Here is a 24,594-nt window from a genome sequence, read left to right as displayed (position 1 = left end):
TGCAAATAGCACACCCTGATATAATACAGAAGGAAACAAGTTACTTACCTTTTGTAATGCCTCATCTGGTAGAGACCATATCTAGCTGTAGTTTCACACCGCTTTATGGTGTCGTCCGGGTGCTGAAGCTGCCTACATATTTGTCACCCAGGCGTGCTTACGCCAGTTTCTTTTTGTGACTTTCCATGCCAGGAGCACAGAGCCACAAAGAACACTGACCACTAGTGTGGAAAACTAGGAGCCTGAAAAGGATACAGCCCTATCCCTAGAAATCTGTTCGCAGACCAGGGAGGATGGGTGGGTCTGTAAGGAATCTGCAGCTATAGTCTCTACCAGATAAGGCATTAACGAAGGTAAGTAACTGATTGATCTAATAGAGACTACTAGCCGCAGATTCTTTATCTTTGAAAGGAAACCAAAGCACGGCCCAGGGAGGTGTGTATGCAAACCAATTTCCGACAAGGATTTCCTGCAGGACCGAATAGCTGAAATGACAATGCAGATGAACCTGACTATCAAGGCAGTAGTGTTTCATAAACGTGTGCAACAAGGTCCACATTGCTTTCTGGCAGAACTCGGCGTGCTAAGTTAGTGGTTGCAGCTTTAGTGCTACTGGAATGAGATCCCAAACTCTCAGGGAGTTGCTTCTTGGCCAAAGCAGAGCAGATCTTTATGCAGAGTACGATCCATCTGCAGACAGCCGGCTTCTGCACGGCCCTTACTTTCTCTGCTCCGACATACCCCATGAAGAGTTCATCGACCACCCTGGACTATCGTGTGCAGTCAAGGTAGAATGACAATGCTCTTTTTGGGTCAAGGCGGTGGAGATGCTCCTCTTCCTTTGCGGGTTGTGGCAGAGAGTAAAAAGTAGACAAAGTGATGGATTGGCCTACGTGAAAATGAGTGACCACTTTCAGAAGTTAAGAGGCCCGTGTGCAAAGCACCAGTTTATCAGGATAGATGGCGAGGTAAGGAGGCTTAGAAGATAAACGTTGAAGCTCGCTGACCTCTGGGCAGATGTTATTGCCACGAAGAAGGCTGTTTTGATAGTCTGTAGTCTGAGAGGGCAATTATGTAGTGGCCTAAACGGAGCGCACATCAGAAGAGTCAGAACAAGAATAAGGTTGCACCGAGGCATGATAAATGTGGAACAAGGGAAGAGCCTTTTAAGAACCTATGTACAACAGGAACTTGAAGAGAGATGGTGTCGCGTGGGCTCTCATTATCCTAAATGAGACTACTGGATTTCTAGGCAGCAGGATCGATAACGGTGTGGGGGACTGAGTCTGACCCACGTGTAAGGAACTCTGTCACCCTAAATCCGGTTTTTGCTCCGGCTAACTAGCAGTGCCTCATTTCTCCCACGGGGAAGAAATGATTGGGCAGCCGAGCGCATGACATCTTTGGAACTTCTCAGGGAAGTCGTGGTAACTCAGATCCAAACCAACTCTCTCATTTACAATATGATCTCATATACAAATGACAAAGACAGTATAAGTTTTATATAATGTTTTAATAAAACGACTGTATTTTAGATAATAAGGCGTGAGCCGCAATAACCAGAACAATACAACACAGTAGGATTGAAATAGTCACCAGGAGAGTAAAACATAAGAACAAAGCTATCATAGTGCCTAACAGTTTCTACTCTCCCTCTGCTTGTTCTATTTAGAGCACAGCATGTTAAGCTTCTAGCTTGCCTTTCCGAATCACTGGGGAGACATCAACCTTCATACCTGAGCAAAGACCTGTGATCTGGTTCAGCATCTGCAACGAGGCAGTCAGCGTCTAGTTGTCGTTCCCTGGTCGGAATCTCCCTCTTGCGTGTATTGGGACAAGGAAGTGATTTTATAACCAACATGTCAGTGTGATCACAAAATGTCCCTACGCAGGAATGCCAAGTCTAAACTCCTACCACGTCTATCGGCAATGTACCAGACGAACGAGTTACTTACCTTCGGTAACGACTTTTCTGGTGGATACATTAGCTACCTGTGGATTCCTCACCTCATGAATACTCCCATGGCGCCAGCATTCGACGGAAATCTTCTTACTAGTCTCTGCACGTCGACGAGGACGTCACTCTAGCCCACGCGACGCCGTCTGACGTCATACAGGCAATAAGAGGTCCTCGACGACGTGCGGACGTCAGTACCAATCATTTTTTACGTGCATGAGAACAACCAGGCAATGCAATGAAAGAGCAAGGCAACATCCCATTATATTGCAAAAACACACAACATTGTATGAATAACTGTAAATCTTTTTATATAAATATATATATAAAACTTTCTCTTTTAAAATATATACACACACCAAGTATATACACAAAGATATATACATATATACATATATATATAAATATATATTATATACACATCTATTGCACCCTCAAAGACCAAGAGGAGCGCACTCAAGGATTACTTGGCAAGACCAGAAAGGCAACGGGGAGGCGGGTGGGACCGTGAGGAATCCACAGGTAGCTAATGTATCCACCAGAAAAGTCGTTACCGAAGGTAAGTAACTCGTTCTTCTGATGGATACAACTACCTGTGGATTCCTCACCTCATGAATAGAGTCCCAAAGCAGTACCATGCCCGGCGGTGGGTGCCTAAATGGTCAAACCAAGAAATCCTGCAGCACTGACCGTGCAAAATGGCCGTCCCTTCTAACCTCAGAATCCAAACAGTAATGTTTTGCAAAAGTGTGAAGGGACGACCGAGTTGCGGCCTTGCAGATGTCGACCACAGGAACACCCCTGGCCAAGGCCGAAGTGGCCGACTTAGCTCTGGTGGAATGAGCTCTAATGCCCTCAGGAGGATCCTTCTTTGCCAAAGAGTAACATATTTTAATGCAAAGAACAACCCACCTGGATAGTGTTCTCTTGTGGACTGCCTTTCCTCTCCTCTTGCCCACGTATCCAATAAACAGCTGATCCTCCAGCCTGAAATCCTTTGTTCTATCAATAAAGAAGCTCAACGCTCTCTTTGGGTCCAGACGGTGCAGTCTTTCTTCCTCTTTGGAAGGATGAGGCGGAGGATAGAACGTGGACAAAGTAATTGCCTGAGCCAAATGGAAGGGTGAAACAACCTTCGGGAGGAAAGCAGCCTTGGTCCTCAACACCACCTTATCCCCATAAAAAGTTGTATAAGGGGGCTTTACTGATAAGGCCTGCAACTCACTCACTCTCCTTGCTGATGTTATAGCTATCAGGAAGACTGTTTTTAAAACCAAATACCTCAAGGGGCAAGAATGCATAGGTTCAAAAGGGGACCCCATAAGGAAAGTCAGGACCAAGGACAAATCCCATTGCGGCATAACGAATGGCTTTGGAGGATATTGATTTAGAAGACCTTTCAAGAATCTGATAACAATAGGGGATTTAAATAAAGATGGTTGGTCTGGAAGACATATGAAGGCTGACAAGGCCGATAAATAACCCTTAATGGTAGCCACTGCACAACCTTTCTGCGCCAGAGATAGAGCAAAAGACAAAACGTCCGATGGATGAGCATGCAAAGGATCAATCTGCCTCTCTCCACACCACGCAACAAATTTAGACCACCTATTAGCGTAGATAGATTTAGTGGAGTGTCGCCTGGCCGCTAATATAACATCCACTACCTCAGGCGGGAGAGAGAAGGAACTCAGGTTGCCCCGTTCAATCTCCAGGCATGTAGGTGCAGACTCTGGAGGTTGGGGTGTAGAACCTGCCCCTGCGACTGCGAGAGGAGGTCTGCCCTGAAAGGGAGACGGAGCGGCGGGCACATTGAGAGTTGGAGAAGGTCGGAGTACCACACCCTCCTTGGCCAATCCGGAGCTATTAAGATTACTAGAGCCCGGTCTTGGCGAATCTTCCTCAATAGTCGAGGAATCAAGGGTATGGGAGGAAACGCGTAAAGCAACTGGCCGCACCAGGTTATTTGAAACGCGTCCCCCAACGCTCCCTGCATCGGATACTGAAGGCTGCAGAACAACGGACAATGCGCGTTCTCTCGAGTGGCGAACAGATCTACCCGAGGAAACCCCCACCTCTGGAAGATTAAACGGACTTGATCTGGATGGAGACGCAACTCGTGGTCTGCCGAGAAGTGGTGACTGAGACTGTCCGCACGCACGTTCAAAACTCCGGCCAGATGGTTTGCTATCAAGCAAATCCGATGGTCCTTTGCCCAGGACCATAGTCGAAGAGCTTCTCTGCAGAGAAGGTACGACCCCACTCCTCCCTGCTTGTTTATGTACCACATCGTGGTAGTATTGTCCGTTAGGACCTGTACCGACTGACCACGAAGGGAAGGGAGGAAGGCCTTGAGAGCCAGACGTACAGCCCGTAACTCTAACAGATTGATGTGAAACATCTGTTCCTCTGGAGACCAAAGACCTTTGATCTCCAGATCCCCCAGATGAGCTCCCCACCCTAGAGTGGAAGCATCCGTTATGACTGTGGTCACTGGTGGCGACTGCTGGAACGGCTTTCCTTGTGAAAGATTGTTGCTTGCAATCCACCACTTCAAATCCACAGCAGCATCTCTGGAGATCTTGACAGTACCCTCTAGATCCCCTCTGTGTTGAGACCACTGCCTTCGGAGGCACCACTGAAGAGCCCTCATGTGCCAGCGAGCATGCGTGACCAACAGAATGCAAGAGGCAAAAAGACCGAGCAGACGAAGGACCTTGAGGACTGGAACTACCGCTCCATTTCGAAACATTGGAACCAAATCCTGAATATCTTGAATCCGCTGAGGCGGAGGAAAGGCCCGACCCAATGTTGTATCCAGTACTGCCCCTATGAACAGGAGGCGCTGAGAGGGCTCTAGGTGAGATTTGGGCTCGTTCACCGAAAAACCCAGGTCGAACAACAACTGGGTTGTTGACTGCAGATGATGCGACACAAGCTCCGGGGACTTGGCTTTGATCAACCAGTCGTCCAAGTAAGGGAATACTGCTATCCCCTTCCTTCTGAGTTCTGCCGCAACCACCGACATCACCTTCGTGAAGACTCGAGGTGCTGAAGTAAGACCAAACGGAAGGACCGCAAACTGATAGTGTTGCGATCCCACCACAAACCGGAGATACTTCCTGTGTGACTTGAGTATCGGGATATGAAAGTAAGCATCCTGCAAGTCGACAGACACCATCCAGTCTTCCATGTTCAACGCCAAAAGCACCTGTGCTAGGGTCAGCATCTTGAACTTTTCCTGCTTGAGGAACCAATTCAAGATCCTCAGGTCCAGAATTGGTCTCAAACGACCATCCTTCTTGGGAATCAGGAAATACCTTGAGTAAACTCCTCGACCCCTTTCCTGCTCCGGGACCAACTCCACCGCGCCCTTTGAAAGGAGGACTTGCACCTCCTGTTCTAGCAACAGGAGGTGTTCTTCTGAACAATAGGAAGGGCGGGGCGGGATGAGGGGCGGGAACTCCCGAAAGGGAAGGGTGTAGCCTTTTCCCACAACACTGAGAACCCAAGTGTCCGATGTAACAGTCTTCCATTTGGTAAGAAAATGCTGTAATCTTCCCCCTACAGGAGAGGAGTGAGTGGGAAATGGTGGAAGCCTTAGGCTGCTTCCCCTGCTGCACCCCGCCAGAGGATGAGGAAGAGGCAGAGTGCTGCTGAGAGGCTCCTCTGGTGCGGACCCTACCTCTCCCCCTGAAAGATCTATAGGGATGGGAAGAAGCAGGTTGCTGATATCTCCCCCGAAAGGAAGAGGAGGAAGAGCCACGCCCAAATCCACGAAACCTCCTGAAGAATCTGGAAGAGGCCGTGGAAGAAGGAGCTTGGAGCCCTAACGACTTAGCCGTGGCCCTGCTTTCTTTAAAACGTTCCAAGGCCGAATCAGCCTTAGCTCCAGTTTGTCCCCATCAAACGGGAGATCCAACAATGTGGACTTTACATCTGCCGAAAAGCCCGAGTTACGGAGCCAGGCCTGTCTCCTTGCCACCACAGTTGTGCCCATTGCCCTGGCTACCGAGTCGGCGGTATCCAGTCCCGTCTGGATAATTTGGGTCGCAGCAGCCTGGGCATTTGAGACAAGATCCAAAAGACCCTGGGGAAGCTCTGTAAACGAAGAGGAGATGTCATCCATCAGAGCATGAATATGCCTCCCAGGGTACAGGTTGCATTGGTGGCTTTTAACGCCAGACTGCAGGATGAAAAAATCTTCTTCGACTGCGCCTCTAGCTTCTTTGAATCTCTGTCCCCAGGCACCGTCGGAAAAGAACCAGGCGCTGACTTGGACGAACAGGAGGCCTGCACCACCAAGCTCTCCGGCGTAGGGTGCCTAGATAGGAAACCAGGGTCAGTCGGAGCCGTCCGATACCTCCTGGCCACGGCTCTGTGAGCTGCTGGGGAAGATGCCGGCCTCTTCCACACCTCTAACACCGGATCCAGCAGAGCGTCTTAAAATGGTAACAGAGGCTCCGCCGCGGCTGAGGCCGGATGTAACACCTCTGTCAAAAGGTTTTGTTTTGCCTCCACCACCGGCAAAGGCAGGTCCAAAAAACTAGCTGCCTTCCGTACCACTGCATGAAAGGAAGCCGCCTCCTCAGTATATTCCCCCGGGGACGAAAGGTCCCACTCAGGGGAAGTGTCCAGCCCACTGGCCGACTCCAGTCCACGCAGCCCATCACCCGAGTCCTCTAGCTCTCCTTCCTCTAGGGCTCGTTGGTACTCCTGCTCTTCCAATACACGGAGAGCACGTCTCCTTGAATGAAGTCGTTGCTCAATACGCGGAGTCGACAATGCCTCCGCCGAAGTCGAAGATCGGCGCCGATCTTCAGAAGCCACCGACGCCGCATCCGGCACCACAGGTAACTTCGGCGCCGACGGAAGAGCAACTGCCGCAGATGGACCCACCAGAGTCACAGGCCGAAATCCCGACGTCGACGGGATGGAAATCCCCGGGGCCAATCCTTCTGAAGCCACCGGAGCGGCCACCGGCGCCGACAGTGGCGCCGAGCCCACGTTCCCAAACGGGAGAAAGGGCATAAAGGGTGCCGGCCGAAGAGGCGCAGGATCACCCAAAGAAAAGGCCAAAGGCCCAGCCGGAGCACCCCCTGGAGCCATCTGTTGGAAGATGGCATCCATCGCATTCAAGAATGCGGAACTATCGGCTCCAGGGGTGGGAAAAGCCGGATACTGGGGTGCCTGTCTCGGAGGCGACCCCGACGCCGGCCTCGGCGTCTGCGCCGGAGAAAACACTTGAGGCTCCAATACCTCAATCACCGACGCCTGTCCAGGTGAAGTTGGAGACGCCGGAGATGGCAACGGCGTCGAAGGATGCGGCGTAACCGTGGGACTGACCTCCCATGTCTTTCGGCGCCGATCCGGAGACCTGGAGCGAGTCTCCTTTGAATGACGCCGAGATTCTCTACGGCGCCGGGAGTCTCGATGACGCCGATGTCTTGGGGAAGAAGACTTCTTGTGATGTTTCCCCTTTGACTTGGCCATAAACAGCTTTGCCTCACGTTCCTTGAGGGCCTTTGGATTCATGTGCTGACATGAATCACAAGTCGAGACGTCGTGGTCGGAGCTCAAACACCAAAGGCAATCGGAATGATGATCCGTCACCGACATCTTGCCTCCACACTCACGACAAGGCTTAAATCCAGACTTCCTCTGCGACATTATTTCCACAGCGAAAGACTACGCAGCAAGATATACACTGTAACCGCAAGAGTAACAGTTGCTCCCTCGAAGATAACTGTTTCGAATGCACGGAAAAAAGGGAACTGACGTCCGCACGTCGTCGAGGACCTCTTATTGCCTGTATGACGTCAGACGGCGTCGCGTGGGCTAGAGTGACGTCCTCGTCGACGTGCAGAGACTAGTAAGAAGATTTCCGTCGAATGCTGGCGCCATGGGAGTATTCATGAGGTGAGGAATCCACAGGTAGTTGTATCCATCAGAATGTATCCTTGACTGAAGCACAGAGTGAATGTGTTATGGAGAACTCCAGTGCTGAAGTAGGCAAAACAGTGTGATATGAATAAAAAACAAAACCGTAGAACTGGCTATTTGAAAAATAACAGTATGAAGCCTAATAAAAAGCATTTAGGGCAAAGTGCACCGAGGCTCTAAGCTGCCAGCAAATGAATAAAATACATCCAGGGCAAAGTGCACAAAGGCCTAAAGCCTGAAGCTAACGCGCAAAGGATACGTAAAACCAACCACACTACACCCTCCCCTTGTCCGTAGCAAGTGGTTCCAATAATATAAAAATACGCCCCAGATGTAAACAATACCTAAAATTATATACATATTTCGACAAGGTCAGAAGACAACAAAGTCATAAATTTAGAAAACATGTGACAATAAAGCCAAATTCAATATAATGTCAATTTTGCAGGAGAAGAAAAAAATCCAATTGTTAAACAGAAGCAATAGAGAGTAGGAGCTCCTCCACTTCGATATATGTCAATATCGGAAGATCCACGCCACAAAGTACCATGGAGCAGGTGTGTTCCAAAGCCCCAAAACCATTCAGGGCGTCACCCCGTGCAGGGCCTATGAATGAGACAAAACCATCTTCCTCCAGGAAGGGAATCTCATAAACTGCCTCACGAAGCAAACGCAACCGTAGTGCACAAGTCTGGGAATGAGCCCTAATCGGGAACATCAACAGATCAGGATCGACCACTGAAGGGCGCCGCAGTGAGAGACAGAGAGCCAGTGCATGTTCAAACGAGCACCAAAGGCACCGAAACACGGGTTGCACACAATCCAAAACCGGTCTAAATGACAAAGACCAGTCACACTCCAAATGGCCTAGGAGTGTTGCTCCAAAATGCTGCATCATGCGTTCACGACACAGCTGCGCTGACAGGAGCAGCAATATAGGATCTCGTCGTGGCGGGACAGCCATTGCGAAAAAATAGCAACAACAGCAAGACTCCAGCCAATAAAGCCAAAGTAATCGGGAAACCCCCAAAAATGCTTCTGAAAATAGAGTGTATAGCCGAAGGTATCAAACCGAATATGGAAGAGAAGGTGTGAGCAAAACCAACACCAACGGCTTTGAGAAAATGTGCAATACCAGCAGTGCTGGATGCATTAAATATACGTCCCACAAGTTCACCAAAGTGACTTGGAAAGTTAGTATTCAAAAGGGACTGTATCTCCGCCGATGACCTTGCCACCTGAAGTGCGTAGGTCTCGCTAGCAGATGTAAGGGCCACAGGCTTTTGAAACAATAAAGCTTTTAGCCGACTCAACTTGTCGAAATTAACCTTGGAAGTAGCAATATGAGGCCAGATGTCCGATACCTCCCTAATTTGAGTGGGGGGAAACAACACATTCCCGCAGCACGTAACGGCCTTGTTGACAGCGACAACGTAAACTATTCCGGCACGCATGCCACAGCAGCGTTCGCTGTTAAGAACAATGTAACTGCCGTTAGAAAGCACCTGGAAAGTGTTTTTAATAACCGGGACTGGAACTCCCTTCAGATAACAAGCTAAGTTAGCAATTGAAGCGTTACATGCTCCGTGCAAGGACAGCTGTTTACAAACCATGGAATGGCTGACAGAAGCTTCGCATTCGCTACCGCTAAGAAAAACCTCCCTCAAACCATTAACACATCTGTATTGAAAGGGAAGCTCCCACACCTCGTGTATGTAACTGTCTCCTAATAGTTCATATCTACCCACCGGAATGTGCTTCAAACAAGAAGTAAATTGCAGAGTGGAGATAGGCAGATTAATAACCCCATGAATCAACCACTCAGCTGACGGAATCTCAGCCACTGTGAAAGGCAGTTTCTCCAATTTCTCAATATTCAACATAACATATGTCGCTTCCGTTTTAGCCATCAGCTGTTGTTGACGAGTCAAGTTAAAGGAGACAAAGATCTCTCTGGCACGAATGTGCTGCCATGGAACGCGACCTGCCTTCAAGGTCTGAAGAGTCCAACCCAGCTGCATGATGGACCGCGTCTGACTCTGCCCATGATATAAAGAAGACATGTCCGATTTAATAATGTCAATAGCAGAGGAAACGATGCTGTCAATCGTGTAAACTCGGTCAGAAAGGGTATGCATGCCATTATCAACAACAGACAAAGGCCCTCATTACGACCCTGGCGGTTTGTAACCGCCAGGGCCGCGGCACGCGGGAGCACCGCCGACAGGCCGGCGGTGCCCGCGGGGCATTCTGACCGCGGCGGCTTAGCCGCGGTCAGAGAAGGGAAACTGGCGGTCTCCCGCCGGTTTCCCGCTGCCCCCAAGGAATCCTCCAAGCCGGCGCAGCTTGCTGCGCCGGCTTGGGGATTCAGACTCCCCCTCCCGCCATCCAGTTCCTGGCGGTTCTCCCGCCGGGAACCGGATGGCGGGAGGGGGAGTCGCGGGGCCCCTGGGGGCCCCTGCAGTGCCCATGCCAACGGCATGGGCACTGCAGGGGCCCCCGTAAGAGGGCCCCAAAATGTATTTCACTGTCTGCCTTGCAGACAGTGAAATATGCGACGGGTGCAGTAGCACCCGTCGCACCTTCCCACTCCGCCGGCTCGATTACGAGCCGGCATCCTCGTGGGAAGGGAGTTTTTCCCTGGGCTAGCGGGCGGTCTTTTGGAGACCGCCCGCCAGCCCAGGGAAAAACTCATAATACCCTCTGCGGTCTTCTGACCGCGGAGCGGTATTATGGAGGGCGGAATCCTGGCGGGCGGCCTCCGCCGCCCGCCAGGGTCGTAATGAGGGCCAAAGTCTGCATCAGGTTTTCCTGATCAATCTGCCTCAACGGGGCTGCAACCTCCTGTTGTGAAAGCTTCCAAATCTCATTATAAACTTCGTATAAAAATCTTTTCTTCCGTGGTACCTTGGGACCTGACAAAAAATCTTGTAAATCAGTATCATTAGACAGTAACGTGAGATGTGACTTAACTGCATCCAGCGTGGATGACTTCAACCATTGCTGACAAAGCTTCCCCACGCTGTACGTAGTTATGATATCAGCATGTTCTGGTGAAATGTAACGAGGGTCTGCCCTACTAGTCCTGAACCCCCCTGAAGAGCTGACAAAACGTTGATGACACTTATTAGTGTCTACAGGCCATAATAACCACCCGCCTGGATGTATCGATGAAGTGTTAAGCGTACCATTCTGGACCCAATGTGCAAATTCACTAAAAGTAGCATTCACATAGTGCTGCCAGTTGTTTAATTTGGAAGGGACAGGTATACTAGGCAAGGTTAACTCTCTAATTGTCGCCAAGCCCAAACAGCTAGTCTGTTGTACTGTGTCATTGAGGAAAATCATCTGTTCAGGGATAATACATGCTCGAAATAATGTGTCCCTGCCTCGCATCTGCCAATTTTTCGAACCCCAAATACTTTTCAAGTCAACAGTCTTAAACCAGTTTTCATACCCCTCGACCGAAAGTTTAGATACAAACAAATTTGAATACAGTAATTTAGTATCGGTCAATAACATTTGCTTATTAGAATACGGTGCAACTTTAAAATAGTAAGACTTAGCATTTTGTTGATCATGCCCAGAAAAATATGCAAATTTATCATAATACGTTTTCGAACTCCCTTGTGGGGGAGTCGAGCAATGTTCCCATTGCACATAATTAAAGATGGACTCAGGGCTACTAGCTCTATGAATAAACTGGTGTCCATAATAGTTGTAGCTAAACATGTCACCATGATTATCCCTAAATTGGTAAGCATCTTCATCGTCATAGACAGTATAATATTGCAAATCTGTCAGCATAGCATCTACCGTCTTCACATCCCAATCATCAGAAACAATGCCTGGTATAACAATATCATTCATTGATAACTTGAGGACATACGGTATTTGAATCAATTCAGTGGGACCATATATATCAAACATTACTTTATCCCACACAATCCCATCCGGAATCGGTATCGCAGAAATGTTTACATTGGACAAGTCCCTTCGAACCATATGAGACGAAAAATGTGGTTTTAACACAGTCTCCACGTGCTCAATGTCAGATCGATCAGGAAGAAAATGACCATGTATTACCAGAAAAAAAGTAACCACAAATCCCAACCATAATAAAAGAGTCATCACGGCCATAAAAAGCCACAAATAGTTCCAAGGAAAAACAAAATATGTGCGTTTAAGCCAACCCAGCAGCTTACGTGGACCTCGGACAGAAGACATTGAGGACGAGGAGCTGGACACTGCATCATCAGCGTCGTTGAAGCAGCCAGAGGCAGTTCTTGCAAAAGGTGCAACTGTGAACAAAGAAGCAGATGGAGGCTCTCGCCTAGGCACGCTATAAACCACATGTTCAGAAACATCAGTAGAACGTACAGCAACTTGATCAAAAGATTCCATATTAATCGTCTTCTGTGGAACAATCGCAAGATCATCATCCACCCTCCCCAAGCTCGGAGAGGAAACAGCGTTGGTGTAAATCACCTGCAGCAGGACTTCTTCCCCAGTAGTGAGAGGGATTCCGGAACTACTGGGTGTCCCTCTTGGTCTGCTGTGCAGAATCGGCCACATGTTGTAACCTGACATTATCAATGGAAACAAAGCGATTCCCTTTTGCCCCTTGCAGTGGCGGTAAAATCACAGTTCTCGTGCCGCTTACCCCTAACACCGGGACAGGTGCTCGATAAGAAGGACCAAATTCTTTCTTTACTGCGACCTTTTCACGCACTAGATCCCCAATCCTGGGTATCCAACCAGTAGGTGTTACTGGCTCATCCTTAATTCCTGAGGAGGCAGCACTTGCAGAAGAGTTATCTTCACGGAATTGTTGTAAATCCTGCAAAACAGTGACACGATCATTTATGTCAAAGGGCGTAACTGCCGCCTCCACACCAGGACCATCTAGATCAGGAACATACATTTGTGTTCCAAACAGGCACTCATATGAAGTACGACCCCCCAGTGACCTTCTAGGCAAGTTATTAAGTGCCCTCTGTACTCCATACAGGTGGGCTAGCCAACCACGACCCGTACCTATAACTCTGGCCGTTAAGGATTGCTTTAAATCACGATTTAAACGCCCCACAACAGAATTTCCCTCGGGATGAAATGGAGACGAGAATTGGAGTTGGACCCCCAACGAAGCCATGGTGTCCCTGAATGCCTTAGAGGCAAAAGCAGGCCCTGGTCCGAATGAAAAGCCACAACTGCAAATGTATTGACAAAGATGCGCAAATCTTTAATAACAGTTCGAGCGTCAGCCGAGCGCTGTGGCCATACCCACACAAATCTGGAGCACGAATCTACAGCAACCAATATATATTTGTATGCACTATCTGGTGTCAGAGGACCACAATGATCCAAGTACACACACTGTAAAGGTTTATTTGAAATCAGAAGGGGCGTCTGCTGCGGGCGTCTAGCCGACGAAGCTTTAATCTGTTGACAAACGTCACAACAAAGGACATATTGCTTTGTCTCTTTATAGAGACCAGGCCACCAGTAACGAGCCTGTAAAAGTGAAATCGTGGCAGCCACACCAGTATGTGCAGACGCCACCCCCTCATGTGCTGCAGAAATTAATCGAGGTCTCTCAATTTTATTGGGTATTTCACGTACACCAATGCCTGGAATATTAACAGCAGCATTCAGCGCACTACTCAAGCAGTAACTATATTTAGAAGGAAATCCTTTAGGAAATGGCGTGCCATCAGCCGTAGCCTTTATGGCAGCCGAAATCTCTGTGCCTGGTTTGGAACTCGAACGAGTCACTGCGGCCACAGTGGCGACAGCCACTGCCGATTTTGCGGCTTCATCAGCCAAAGTATTCCCAGCAACGTGTATTCCAACGCGCTGGTGTCCAAGTGTATGCACAATATGGACCTTAGGAAGCGTGTCTTTCAGATTCGCAACCTTACCCCACAACAATTTATGTTTAATGATGTTGCCTTTAGAATCTCTGAACCCATTCAATTTCCAATAGTGCAGATATTCATTGAAAGACTGAACACAGTAGTAGGAGTCACTTACCAGCAAGGTCAAAATCGCCGGATCCACGTGTTCCAACGCTAACAATAGAGCTTTGAGCTCAGCGAGCTGTGCCGTGCAATCTCCCAAGGTTTTAGTATAAGTATGTCGGGGGCAGAACACTTCCCCCTCCATAGTGCCGCTCACTACCGCACATGCAGCAGAATACTGTTGTTTAGTCCCAACCGCTGGTTGCGCAGAGCCATCGGTATACATGACCACCTGATATTGGTCAATAGGCAACGTACCAGCAGGAACTGGGTACTCCATTTCATATTGAAGAAATTCTTGAGTCTGCAGTTTAGGGTCAAATATGTAATCTACATCAGTGGATGTCAAAGACGTAGCCCATTGAATCCATCGCGTGTGTAAAGCTTTCGAATTAGGAACACTCGCTTTTGTAACAGCCTCTAAGGCCGGAATCGGGGAAACGACAATGATGCGTTGGCCCTGGGCAAGCGGTCTTTCTTTAATCACAGCCATCTGTACTGCAGTGAGTATTTACTCAGTCTGTGCAAATCGTTGTTCTGCAGCAGAATACAAGTGGGACTTCTATGCAATCGGGACTGTCTCACCCTCATTAAAGGTGACATACGTAAACCCAACAGCCCCAGGTATCACCCTGATGACTAAATGTGTCTTATTGTCCCGTGTGTGTAAGTGTTTAACTGCTAAGAGATCAGTCTGTAACTCTCGTAGTATGTGTGTATGCTCAATCGTCCAAAATCTACTCGAAAAATTTGGGCGAATCAATTTGTATAAGGGTTTTATATGAGTAGCATAATCAGGAATGTAAGTTCTGCAAAAATTCAGAAACCCCAACAATGACTGGAGCTTCCGAACCGTATTAGGAGGCTGCAATAAAGCACATTTCTCCAAAAAATGTGGCGCTAAGCTCTTGCCCTCACTCGACAACTCATATCCCAGGAAAATGACGCTGAGGAAGGCAATCTTCGATTTCTTAAAATTAAACTTATAGCCAATATCAGCAAACCCCACAACAATGCGCGATACACGCCTTAGATGGTGCAGAATCTCATCGTCTGTCAGATATATGTCATCAACATATGATAACGCTTCAGGGTCCAACTCGTGCAGCATTTCAGTTACACGAGCCGAAAACAGTCCTGGGCTATTCTTATACCCCTGAGGCAAACGACAAAACTTTTTCTGGGAGCCAAACGCACTGAAACTGGTATAGTCCCGACTTTCGGGTGCTATATTTTGGCAGAAAAATCCATTCGAGATATCTAACGTTGTTTTGTACTTCTTACGTACGATATTTTTCATAAGCTCTGCGCTATGTGAATTCTGTATTGCATATGTGCGTGTATGACTATTCAAATGTCTGTAATCCACCACTATCCTATAGGAATGGTCCGGTTTAGCAACCGGAAATAAGGGATTATTCATCGGCGAAACACAGGGCTCAATTACACCCTGGTACTCCAATTGTGTATGAATTTTCCTAAACGATGCCCTTGCCTCAAATTTAATAGGATACTGCGGCTGTGGCTAAGGTTCGCCCTTTTTTGGAATTACATGATAAGGTGATTGTCTATCCCACCCCACGTTATTTCTATATAGGGCGGGAGCCTGTGCTAGAGCCCATGTTTTACTATAGGACTCTGCTAGTTCTCTCAGAACAAGTGGTGAGAAGGAAGGCGTAATAACCTCCTCCCCAACCGGACAGTCGCGAACAAAGTCAGGTGGCCAATCCTGTTCGGCCAGCAGAACATCATATGAATTTACCACATGGTCCCAAAAGATGGCGTGTACAATGCGGTCAACGTCCCCTTCTAATCGCAGAGCCACTTGATATACTCTATCAGGATCAGAGACTCGCATATCCGCTGTTTCGACTTGTATGAAGTCATCAGTTGCTTTCACCTCCAGATGCTCTAGAAGACTCCGGCGAACTATTGTGACCTCTGCCGCGCTGTCTAACAGTGCTAACGCCCATGTCTTGTTCGTCAAGAGAACTCTCTTCTTGAGCGGCATGTCTAACTGAGACTGCTGCCACTTTCTTCTTTTTTAAATTGCTGTTTTTGTTGCAGCGGTTTCTCTTCTTGTTTAATAGAAACCTCCGTTTGTGCATTGTGAATCCTGTCTCGGTTTCACGTACTCCGTCCTCCGCTCTGACCGCCCACCTCTCTCACTTATCTTCTCTGAGGAGTCCTGAAAGGAACGAGATTGGCGTGTATCAATATATTGATATCTATCAGGCGTCTTCAAAGTATCCCTATTTCTGAGATTATACCTATTCTGCGGGGTCTCCGGTTGCGGCGACTGGCCCCCTTCTTTTTTAGGTGTTTGCTGTTTCTTTTCCCAGCGTTTTTTAGTACCCTCAGGTTGCTGTTGTTTAGCATTATCTTTAGTATTTTTACCCTGCAATTGTGGTTTTTGCGGTCTCGCCCCTAGGCTATCGCGACCAATACTAGAATAGGTTTCTGCTATTATTCTCGGAAGTTCCCGCTCCTGATTAATCTGCGGAACATCCCAAAGACGCATTCGCACCGCTAGTGCTACTGCCTCTCCCTTGAGATTACTCAAAATAATAGAAGAAACTGCGGCAAAATTGCCCATCATCTGCATGCCCAAATCTAAGGAAGGCAGCCCCATATTCATCTTGAATTTGTTTAATCACTTCCGGTAAATTAGCTAATGTCGGTGTACCGTGTGCCGTAGTGTAGAGCGCGGCAAACACCGTGCCCCAGGTATTACAAAGGTCCACCGGCGGAACCATGCCATACGGCAAACACATCGTCAATATTCTATGTTTATCCTGAGGTCCCATATGGGGAAATACTGCTTCCAGCGTATTAATTTTCTGCGCCAGCCAAAATGGAGTCTCCTCACGTTTAGCCGGTACCTTACCCATAACTGAGTGTACAGTGGCCAAATTGATACCCGGAACCACTGCTTGTGGGTGAGCCGGAGCAGCACGCGCTGCATGAGTATTTAACGCCTGCATTACAAACTGAACCAGTCTTCTGTATGTAGTTGCTAAGTCTATATATAAACGACGCACGTCAGCCACTGCCAAATTTGCAACCGCAGGATATGGTGTGTAAGTAGCCAATAAAGGCCAGGTCGGACCATCATTACTCAACGGACCTAACCTCACTTGTGCTACTGTATGAGGGAGGGCGCCATCAAGCCAATTATGGTGTTCTTGATAAGATAGAGGTATCTCTAAGTATGCGTAAGCCCTGTACTGTCCAGGGACATTCGCAACAGTGTATTCGTGAAAAGTATTTGTACCCCCATCAACTGCTGGAAATACGACCCAAGAATAAAAAAGTTCTGTTCTATAGGCTGCATGGGCACCCACCACAAAAGTGACCGGACCCCCCTGGACCATCAGTCCATGTGCTATCAGATATCCTGTGAGCGGGTGACGCATATTGATTGCTATATTCACTACATTAGGATTCGCCATTTGTAAAAAAACAGCACTAGGTCAGAGAAGGCACACCAATATCGGGGTTTTCCTTTTAAAGTTCAAGCTTGAACAACCAACTGCAATTAATAGGATCTACCTATATTGCGGTGGCGGAAGCCCTCAGTGCCACGGACGTCTCCGTATACGGAACCAAGGAGTCAATATATATATGAGACTGAGAGAGTCAGCCGGACCCGAAAATCAGAGCCAGACCAATCGTTGGCGGCGCCATGTCGCGTGGGCTCTCATTATCCTAAATGAGACTACTGGATTTCTAGGCAGCAGGATCGATAACGGTGTGGGGGACTGAGCCTGACCCACGTGTAAGGAACTCTGTCACCCTAAATCCGGTTTTTGCTCCGGCTAACTAGCAGTGCCTCATTTCTCCCACGGGGAATAAATGATTGGGCAGCCTAGCGCATGACATCTTTGGAACTTCTCAGGGAAGTCGTGGTCACTCAGATCCAAACCAACTCTCTCATTTACAATATGATCTCATATACAAATGACAAAGACAGTATAAGTTTTATATAATGTTTTAATAAAACGACTGTATTTTAGATAATAAGGCGTGAGCCGCAATAACCAGAACAATATAACACAGTAGGATTGAAATAGTCACCAGGAGAGTAAAACATAAGAACAAAGCTATCATAGTGCCTAACAGTTTCTACTCTCCCTCTGCTTGTTCTATTTAGAGCACAGCATGTTAAGCTTCTAGCTTGCCTTTCCGAATCACTGGGGAGACATCAGCCTTCATACCTGAGCAAAGGCCTGTGATCTGGTTCAGCATTTGCAACGAGGCAGTCAGCGTCTAGTTGTGGTTCCCTGGTCGGAATCTCCCTCTTGCGTGTATTGGGACAAGGAAGTGATTTTATAACCAACATGTCAGTGTGATCACAAAATGTCCCTACGCAGGAATGCCAAGTCTAAACTCCTACCACGTCTATCGGCAATGTACCAGACTGTATCCTTGACTGAAGCACAGAGTGAATGTGTTATGGAGAACTCCAGTGCTGAAGTAGGCAAAACAGTGTGATATGAATAAAAAACAAAACCGCAGAACTGGCTATTTGAAAAATAACAGTACGAAGCCTAATAAAAAGCATTTAGGGCAAAGTGCAGAGAGGCTCTAAGCTGCCAGCAAATGAATAAAATACATCCAGGGCAAAGTGCACAAAGGTCTAAAGCCTGAAGCGAACGCGCAAAGGATACGTAAAACCAACCACACTACAATGGTTGATCAAGCAACCGCAAAAAAACAGAGACACAGCCTTTAAGACTGCCAAGAGCAGATCCTTGCTGGGCAAAGAAGAGCATGAAAAGAAGGACTTGAAAAAGAAGGTCATAAGGGGGATCAATTTGTTTTTCTGCACACCATGCCACAAATTTTAGCCAGCAGCAGGCATATATCGTCTTGGTGGAGGCATGCCTCGCTGCCAAGATGATATCACAGACTTCGGGAGGATGGTCACAAGCTGTCAACTGTCGCTGCTCAATCTTCCTGGAAGAAAGCAAAGACTACATAGGTTTAGGTGGAAGGCCCTCCCCTGCTGCTGCGACAGAAGACTCTCCCCCAAAGAGGCAGTCTGATCAGAGAACTGATGGACATGCTCAATAGCTCGGGATACCAAATTCTCAGAGCCCAGTCAAGAGCAACAAGGAGGACTAGGGCCCAGTCGTTCTTGATCTTCTTGAGACTTCTGGGCAGGAGTAGTATTGGCAGAGCGGCGTAGAGGAGGCTTGCGCTCCAATCAAGACGAAAAGTATCTCAGGGCAAGTGCCACCTTGAAAACTTCATCGTCGTACAAAACTGCTGAATGGGCATTCTCAGCAGAGGCGAACAGACATAAACAAGGATCTCCTCACTGTTGAATGAAATTTTGCGCCACATCATGCTTGAGATGCCATTTGTGATCCGCTAGGCATCTTCCGCTGAGTTCAATCCGCCAGGTGTTGAACCACCAGGGATATGCCCTTATGTTCCAGTCATGTGTAGTGTGAGAAAACAGGGCTGATTGCAGAGGCCCCATAACTTTTTGCCCCCATTTTCCACTTTTTGCTGGTGTTTTCCTGACTCTGATGGTGCCCTGGGTACTGCTAAACAGTCCCAGGGCCTGTGCTCTGTGTAAAATGGATATGCAAATTAGGCTAATTATAATTGGCTAAGTTAACCTACTATAAGTCCCTACTATATGGTAGGGCATGTAGGTTTAGGGACCACAGCATAGGTGGTGCACACCTAGGTGCACTGCTGAGGTGCCCAGTGTCATTTTAAAAGCAAGCCTGCCTTGCTGGCTGCTTTTAAATTAAAGTTATATGCAAATTCGACTTTGGAATTAAAGGTACCTCCAAAGTCTTAAACTACCTTATTTTTACATATAAGTCACCCCTAAGGTGTGCCCTATGTGCCCCTAGGGCTGGGTGCCATGTAACTATAAGCAGGGACTTTATAAAAATAGATTTATAAGCCCTGGTGAGGTAAAAACAGCCAAATTCGTTTTTCCCTCATTGAAGTAAATGGCCTTCATAGGCTAGAATGGGCAGACTTTATTTTAAATTTGAAAGTCTCCTTAAATGTTACATACCAAGAATTTGGTATCAAATTGATTGTTGTAATAAATCCCACAACTTCCAGTTGTGGGATTTAATATAACTTGTCCAGGTAAAAAGTTTAGACTTTACCTAAAAAGTTGCCAATTTCAGCTCTGCATTGTTTTTGCTGCTGTGCTCTGATTGGCCAGCCTGCAGCAGCTTCTGCCAGGCTGCCTTGATTAGGTGTGAAGTGGCCTGACTTCACACAAAGGAATGTGCTTGGGGGAGAGAATCTCCCCTCAGCAGATGGTGAGGCAGGAAGGGGGAGGGCTGCCAAACTGGTCTTCAAAGGCAGAGAAGGACATCTGGAGCACCCAGCAACACCCCCACATCCTGCAACCCCAGACAGCTAGGTGCCCCCTTGATTAGGAGAGGGCAGGAGAGGGGTGTGTTTATGATTTTTAGCCACACCAGTGGGTGGGCTCAGCCAGATGTAACCTCCAAAAGTCAGATTCAGCCATGTTGGATTTTTAGAGACTGTTGCCTTTTGGGATGGATTTTTGCCACACTTCCCAGGAAGTGGTCATCACAGGGGGACGACCCTGTACCTGATTGGAGAACCAGGGCCCCCCTGCTTTTCACCCAGGAGCAAGAATAAAACTGGCAGACGTGCCCCCACACCTCAGATCCCCTCCAGAATTCAACAAGAAAGGAACTAAAGAAGAAGAAGGACTGTCCTGCTGGACCCCTGGCCTGCACCTGGACCCTGCACTCAGAAGGACTGCACCAGCTGCACACTTGGGCTTCACCACAAGAAGGACTTTGCCTGGCTTCAACTGGTTCAAGGAGGGACTCCCTGTTTGCTACAGGTGAAAAATTGCTAAACCAGAGTCCCCTGCACCAACTCCTGAAGAAAGCGACCAGCTGACCACTATCCAGTGGCCAAAAAGGAGTTTGCGCCAGGTGCATTCTGGGAGTTGAAGTCCGCACCCCCCAAGGACCATCACAGAACTTCTGGACCCTTGGGGTGAGCTGTGGACCCCAAAAGAACCTTAAAAGAACATCTGGGTGAAGCCCCAGAAGTTTGGAAAAGAATTGAGAATTTTTGGAAAAAAGCTCCAGAGAGGGACCAACCCGCCGCAGAAATTCTAGCCGGCTTGCCTCAACCGCGACCCGGCCTGACTTCGTGGTTCGTCCCGGTAAAGAAAAACATCCAAAAAAGAGACTAAGTCCGAACGTAAAAAGTTGACCGGGACCTCCCAGCCATCGTATCCGAGAAGGGCTCCATGGACGTCGGATCAAGATCCAGGTTTACCCCGGTCGAAGGATTTTCATCTCGAAAAAACGACTAAGTCCGAAGGTAAAAGTCTCCACCGAGGAAACCCACATCGCGTATCCGGACAAGGGCTCCAGGAGGTCGGATTCAACTGGCAGGTTCGTCCCGGTGAAGAAAAACTTCAAAATAAAGACTAAGTCAGAAGGTAACTTTTTAACCGAGGCCTCCCGCAACCTGTAGCCGAGCAGGGCTCCATCGCGGTCGGCCTGAAAGTTTGACTTTGCCCCGGTCGAGGTGCAACCAGATGACCCGATTGGCGCTTTTTGTTTCTAAGCGCTAGAAAAGTAATAATTCTTTAAAAATTCATATCTCCGGTTCCCCTGAACCGATTTTAATCGTTTTTGTGTCATTTTAAAGATAAAAATATAAACTATTGTTATAAATTGGTTTTGGATTTTTAAACTGTTTCCTGTGTTTTATTTAATTACTGTTTTGTGATATTTGAATGCTTTACACTTTGTCTCCTAAGTTAAGCCTTGACGCTCGTTGCCAAGCTACCAAGGGTTGAGCTGGGATTAATTTACTGAGACCTAACTGTACCTATGTGGAGGTTAGTGGCTTGTTGCTAGGTGTAGGTACCTACCTGCCCTACCAATAACCCATTTTCCAACATGTAGAAATGCAGAGCCTCTTGACAAAGGGTCCACGACCCCACCCCGCCCTGTTTGTTGCAGCCCCACATGGTGGTGGTGTTGTCCGTGAACAACTTCACTAGCCTTGCCTTGATGGAGGGTAGAAAGGCCTTCTATGCCAGTCGGATCACTTGTAGTTCGTAAGCCACCACTGCAGGTCTTTTGCAGTTCCCTTCAAGAAATGGACCATGTCGGAGAGGTTCCCCTGATGCTGTACCCATTGGAATTTTCGGCCCCACTGCAGAGCTTGCGTATGCCAGTGGGCATGTGTCACCAGCAGGATGCAGGAGGCTATGAGTACCATCAACCTTAGAGTCAGCCTCACTGAAATTCAGAATAGAGGCTGAAACATCGGTATCACAGCCGGAATATCCTGGACTCGCCGTTTGGGAGGATAGGCCCAAAACTGCACAGTGCCAAGAACAGCTCCTATGAAGAGAGCGTTTGAGAGGGAGTCAGGTGTGACTTCGGCACATTGATAGCGAACCTAAGTGAGTGCAGGAGGTCCGCTGTAGACTGGAGGTGGGAGACAACAGCCTGAGGTGAGCCCGCCTTCAACAGCCAGATGTCGAAATCTGATCTCTGCAGGTGAGCAGCAACCACTGCCATCACCTTAGTGAACACCTAAGGGGCACTGGAAAGGTAGCACAGTGAACTGAAAGTGATCATGGCCTACCGCAAATCAAAGGTAATGTTTGTGGCCAGGCAAGACGGGGATGTAGAAGTATGTGTCCTGCAAGTCCAATGCTACTATCCAGTCTCCTAGGTCCAGGGCAGACAGGACTTGAACCAACTTAGCATTTTGAACTTCTTCTCGAGGAAAACTTTTAGGGCGCAGGTCTAGGATAGGACAAATGCCTCTGTCCTTTTAGGGCACAAAAAGGTAGTGAGAATGGCAACCATGACCTACTTCTGATGTCAGCACCCTTTCTATGGCTTACTTCTTGTCGGAGAAGGGATAGGTGATCCTCTTTCAGCCTGGCATAAGTTGGTGGCATGGGGATGTTGGAAGGTGGATTACTGGTAAGGGCAGATAGGTACCTACATTTAGCAATAGGCCACAAACCCCCACTAGGTCCAGTCAAGGTATCAGTAAATTAATCCTTGCTCAACCCTTGGTAGCTTGGCCCACGAGCAGTTAGACTTAACTTAGGAGACAGGTGTGTAAAGCATTTAGTAGCAACAAAACAGTAAATAAGTAAAACACAACACACAAAAATCCAACACCAATTCATAACAATAGGACATCTTTTTATCTTTAAAATTACATAAACATGATAAAAATCCAATGTAGGGAACCAGAGATATGAATATTTAAATATCAAACGTAAAACTAGCACTTAGAAGCAAATAGCACTCAAAAGGTTAAAAAAAAAGGTTGCACTGGACAGGGACAAAGTCAAGAATTCAGGACACTCACGATGTAACACTGTTACACTTACTTTCAGAAGTGCTTCTTGATTCAGGAAAGGGTTCAGATGATCTGGTTTGCATCTAGGGGTCTGGGACTACAACTCCCACAATGCACCTCTTCAACTTATGGAGCTTACTACAAAAGTTGCTCCAAATGTCTGGATCTTCTTTCAGAGTTCCTATTGGGTCCTTGATGTGTCCACAAATTTGATCCAAGGTTCCAGAAGCTCTGTGTTGCTCCTGGGGAGTTGGGACTACAACTGCCAAAATGCACCTGGTCAGAATCATCAAATGGTGACTGGACACTGGTCAGCTGGGGTCTTCTTGCAGGACTTGATGCAGAGGACTCTGGTCAGCTCCTTTGTACCTGTAGCTTACAGGGAGTCCACTCCTAAAGTTGCAGAAGCAAGGCAAAGTCCTTTTCTTGGTGAAGGCCAAAGTGTGCAGCTAGTGCAGTCCTTGTGAGTGCAGTCCTTCAGGTGCAAGTCAGGGGTCCAACAGGGTAGTCCTTCTCCAGTATCTTCTTCCAGCAGGGATCTGAATTGTGGGACAGCTCTGCCATACTTATCCTTGCTTCTGGAGTTAGAAGCAGGAGGGTGCTCCTGTCCAATGGAGTGCGGGCCCCCACCCTCTGGGGTGGCCACTTAATATGAAGGGTGGCACAAATCAATACCAGAAAGCAAAGTTCTCTAAAAAGCCAAAATGGAGACAATTCATCCTTGGCAGTTAGATCTGGCGAAGTCCACCCATTGGTGTGGCTAAGTCTCCCTTAACAAACACATTCCATCCATTCTTCTAATCTAATCAGTGGTGCTCCCATCTGTCTGGGAGGGCAGAAAATGGGGAAGGTCCGATTTCTGTCCCAAGTGGCTTTCCCTCCTTCGAAGACCAGTTTAGCTACTCTTCCCTCATCCTGCTCTGCCATCTGGTGCAGCAGTTCTCCACCTACCAGAAGCTTCCTTTGTCTTAGCCCAGGCCACTTCACACCTCATTAAGGTAGCCTGGCTCAGGCTGCCAGAGGCTGACCAATCAGGAAAGGGCACTACAGGGCAGAATTTGGTAACTTTCAGAAAGAGTTCTAAAACTCTTTCCCTGGGCTAGTTATATTAAATTCAACATAGCAAGTTGCTGGATTTATTATAACATGCCATGTGGTACCAAACTTGATATATTTTACTCATCTCTATTGGAAATAAGACTTTATTATTGTAAAATAAAGTCTCCCAATGCTAGCCTGTTGACGACAATGGGGAAAACAAAAGTGTCTGTTTTTCCCTCACCAGGGCTTATAAAACATCTTTTA

General features: G+C 47.8%; 1 protein-coding gene across 2 annotated transcripts in view; it reads right to left on the bottom strand.

Annotated features, from left to right (window-relative positions):
• LOC138262082 (probable global transcription activator SNF2L1) overlaps nt 1-24,594 on the bottom strand; it is a 1,420,807-nt gene that overhangs the window by 35,924 nt on the left and 1,360,289 nt on the right. Inside the window, exon 23 of one of the 2 annotated variants that reach the window (XM_069211817.1) lies at nt 12,564-12,740. The exons of the other annotated variant lie outside the window; for it this stretch is intronic. Within the exon in view, the coding sequence (XP_069067918.1) occupies nt 12,564-12,740 (177 nt within the window). The remainder of the gene's footprint in view (nt 1-12,563; nt 12,741-24,594) is intronic. 2 annotated transcript variants of the gene reach the window in all.

Source organism: Pleurodeles waltl, chromosome 2_1 (genome assembly GCF_031143425.1).
Source record: "Pleurodeles waltl isolate 20211129_DDA chromosome 2_1, aPleWal1.hap1.20221129, whole genome shotgun sequence".
NCBI classification, from domain to species: domain Eukaryota; kingdom Metazoa; phylum Chordata; class Amphibia; order Caudata; family Salamandridae; genus Pleurodeles; species Pleurodeles waltl.
The sequence above is the reverse complement of the archived record's forward strand: the minus strand, read 5'-3'. Positions and strand labels throughout refer to the sequence as shown.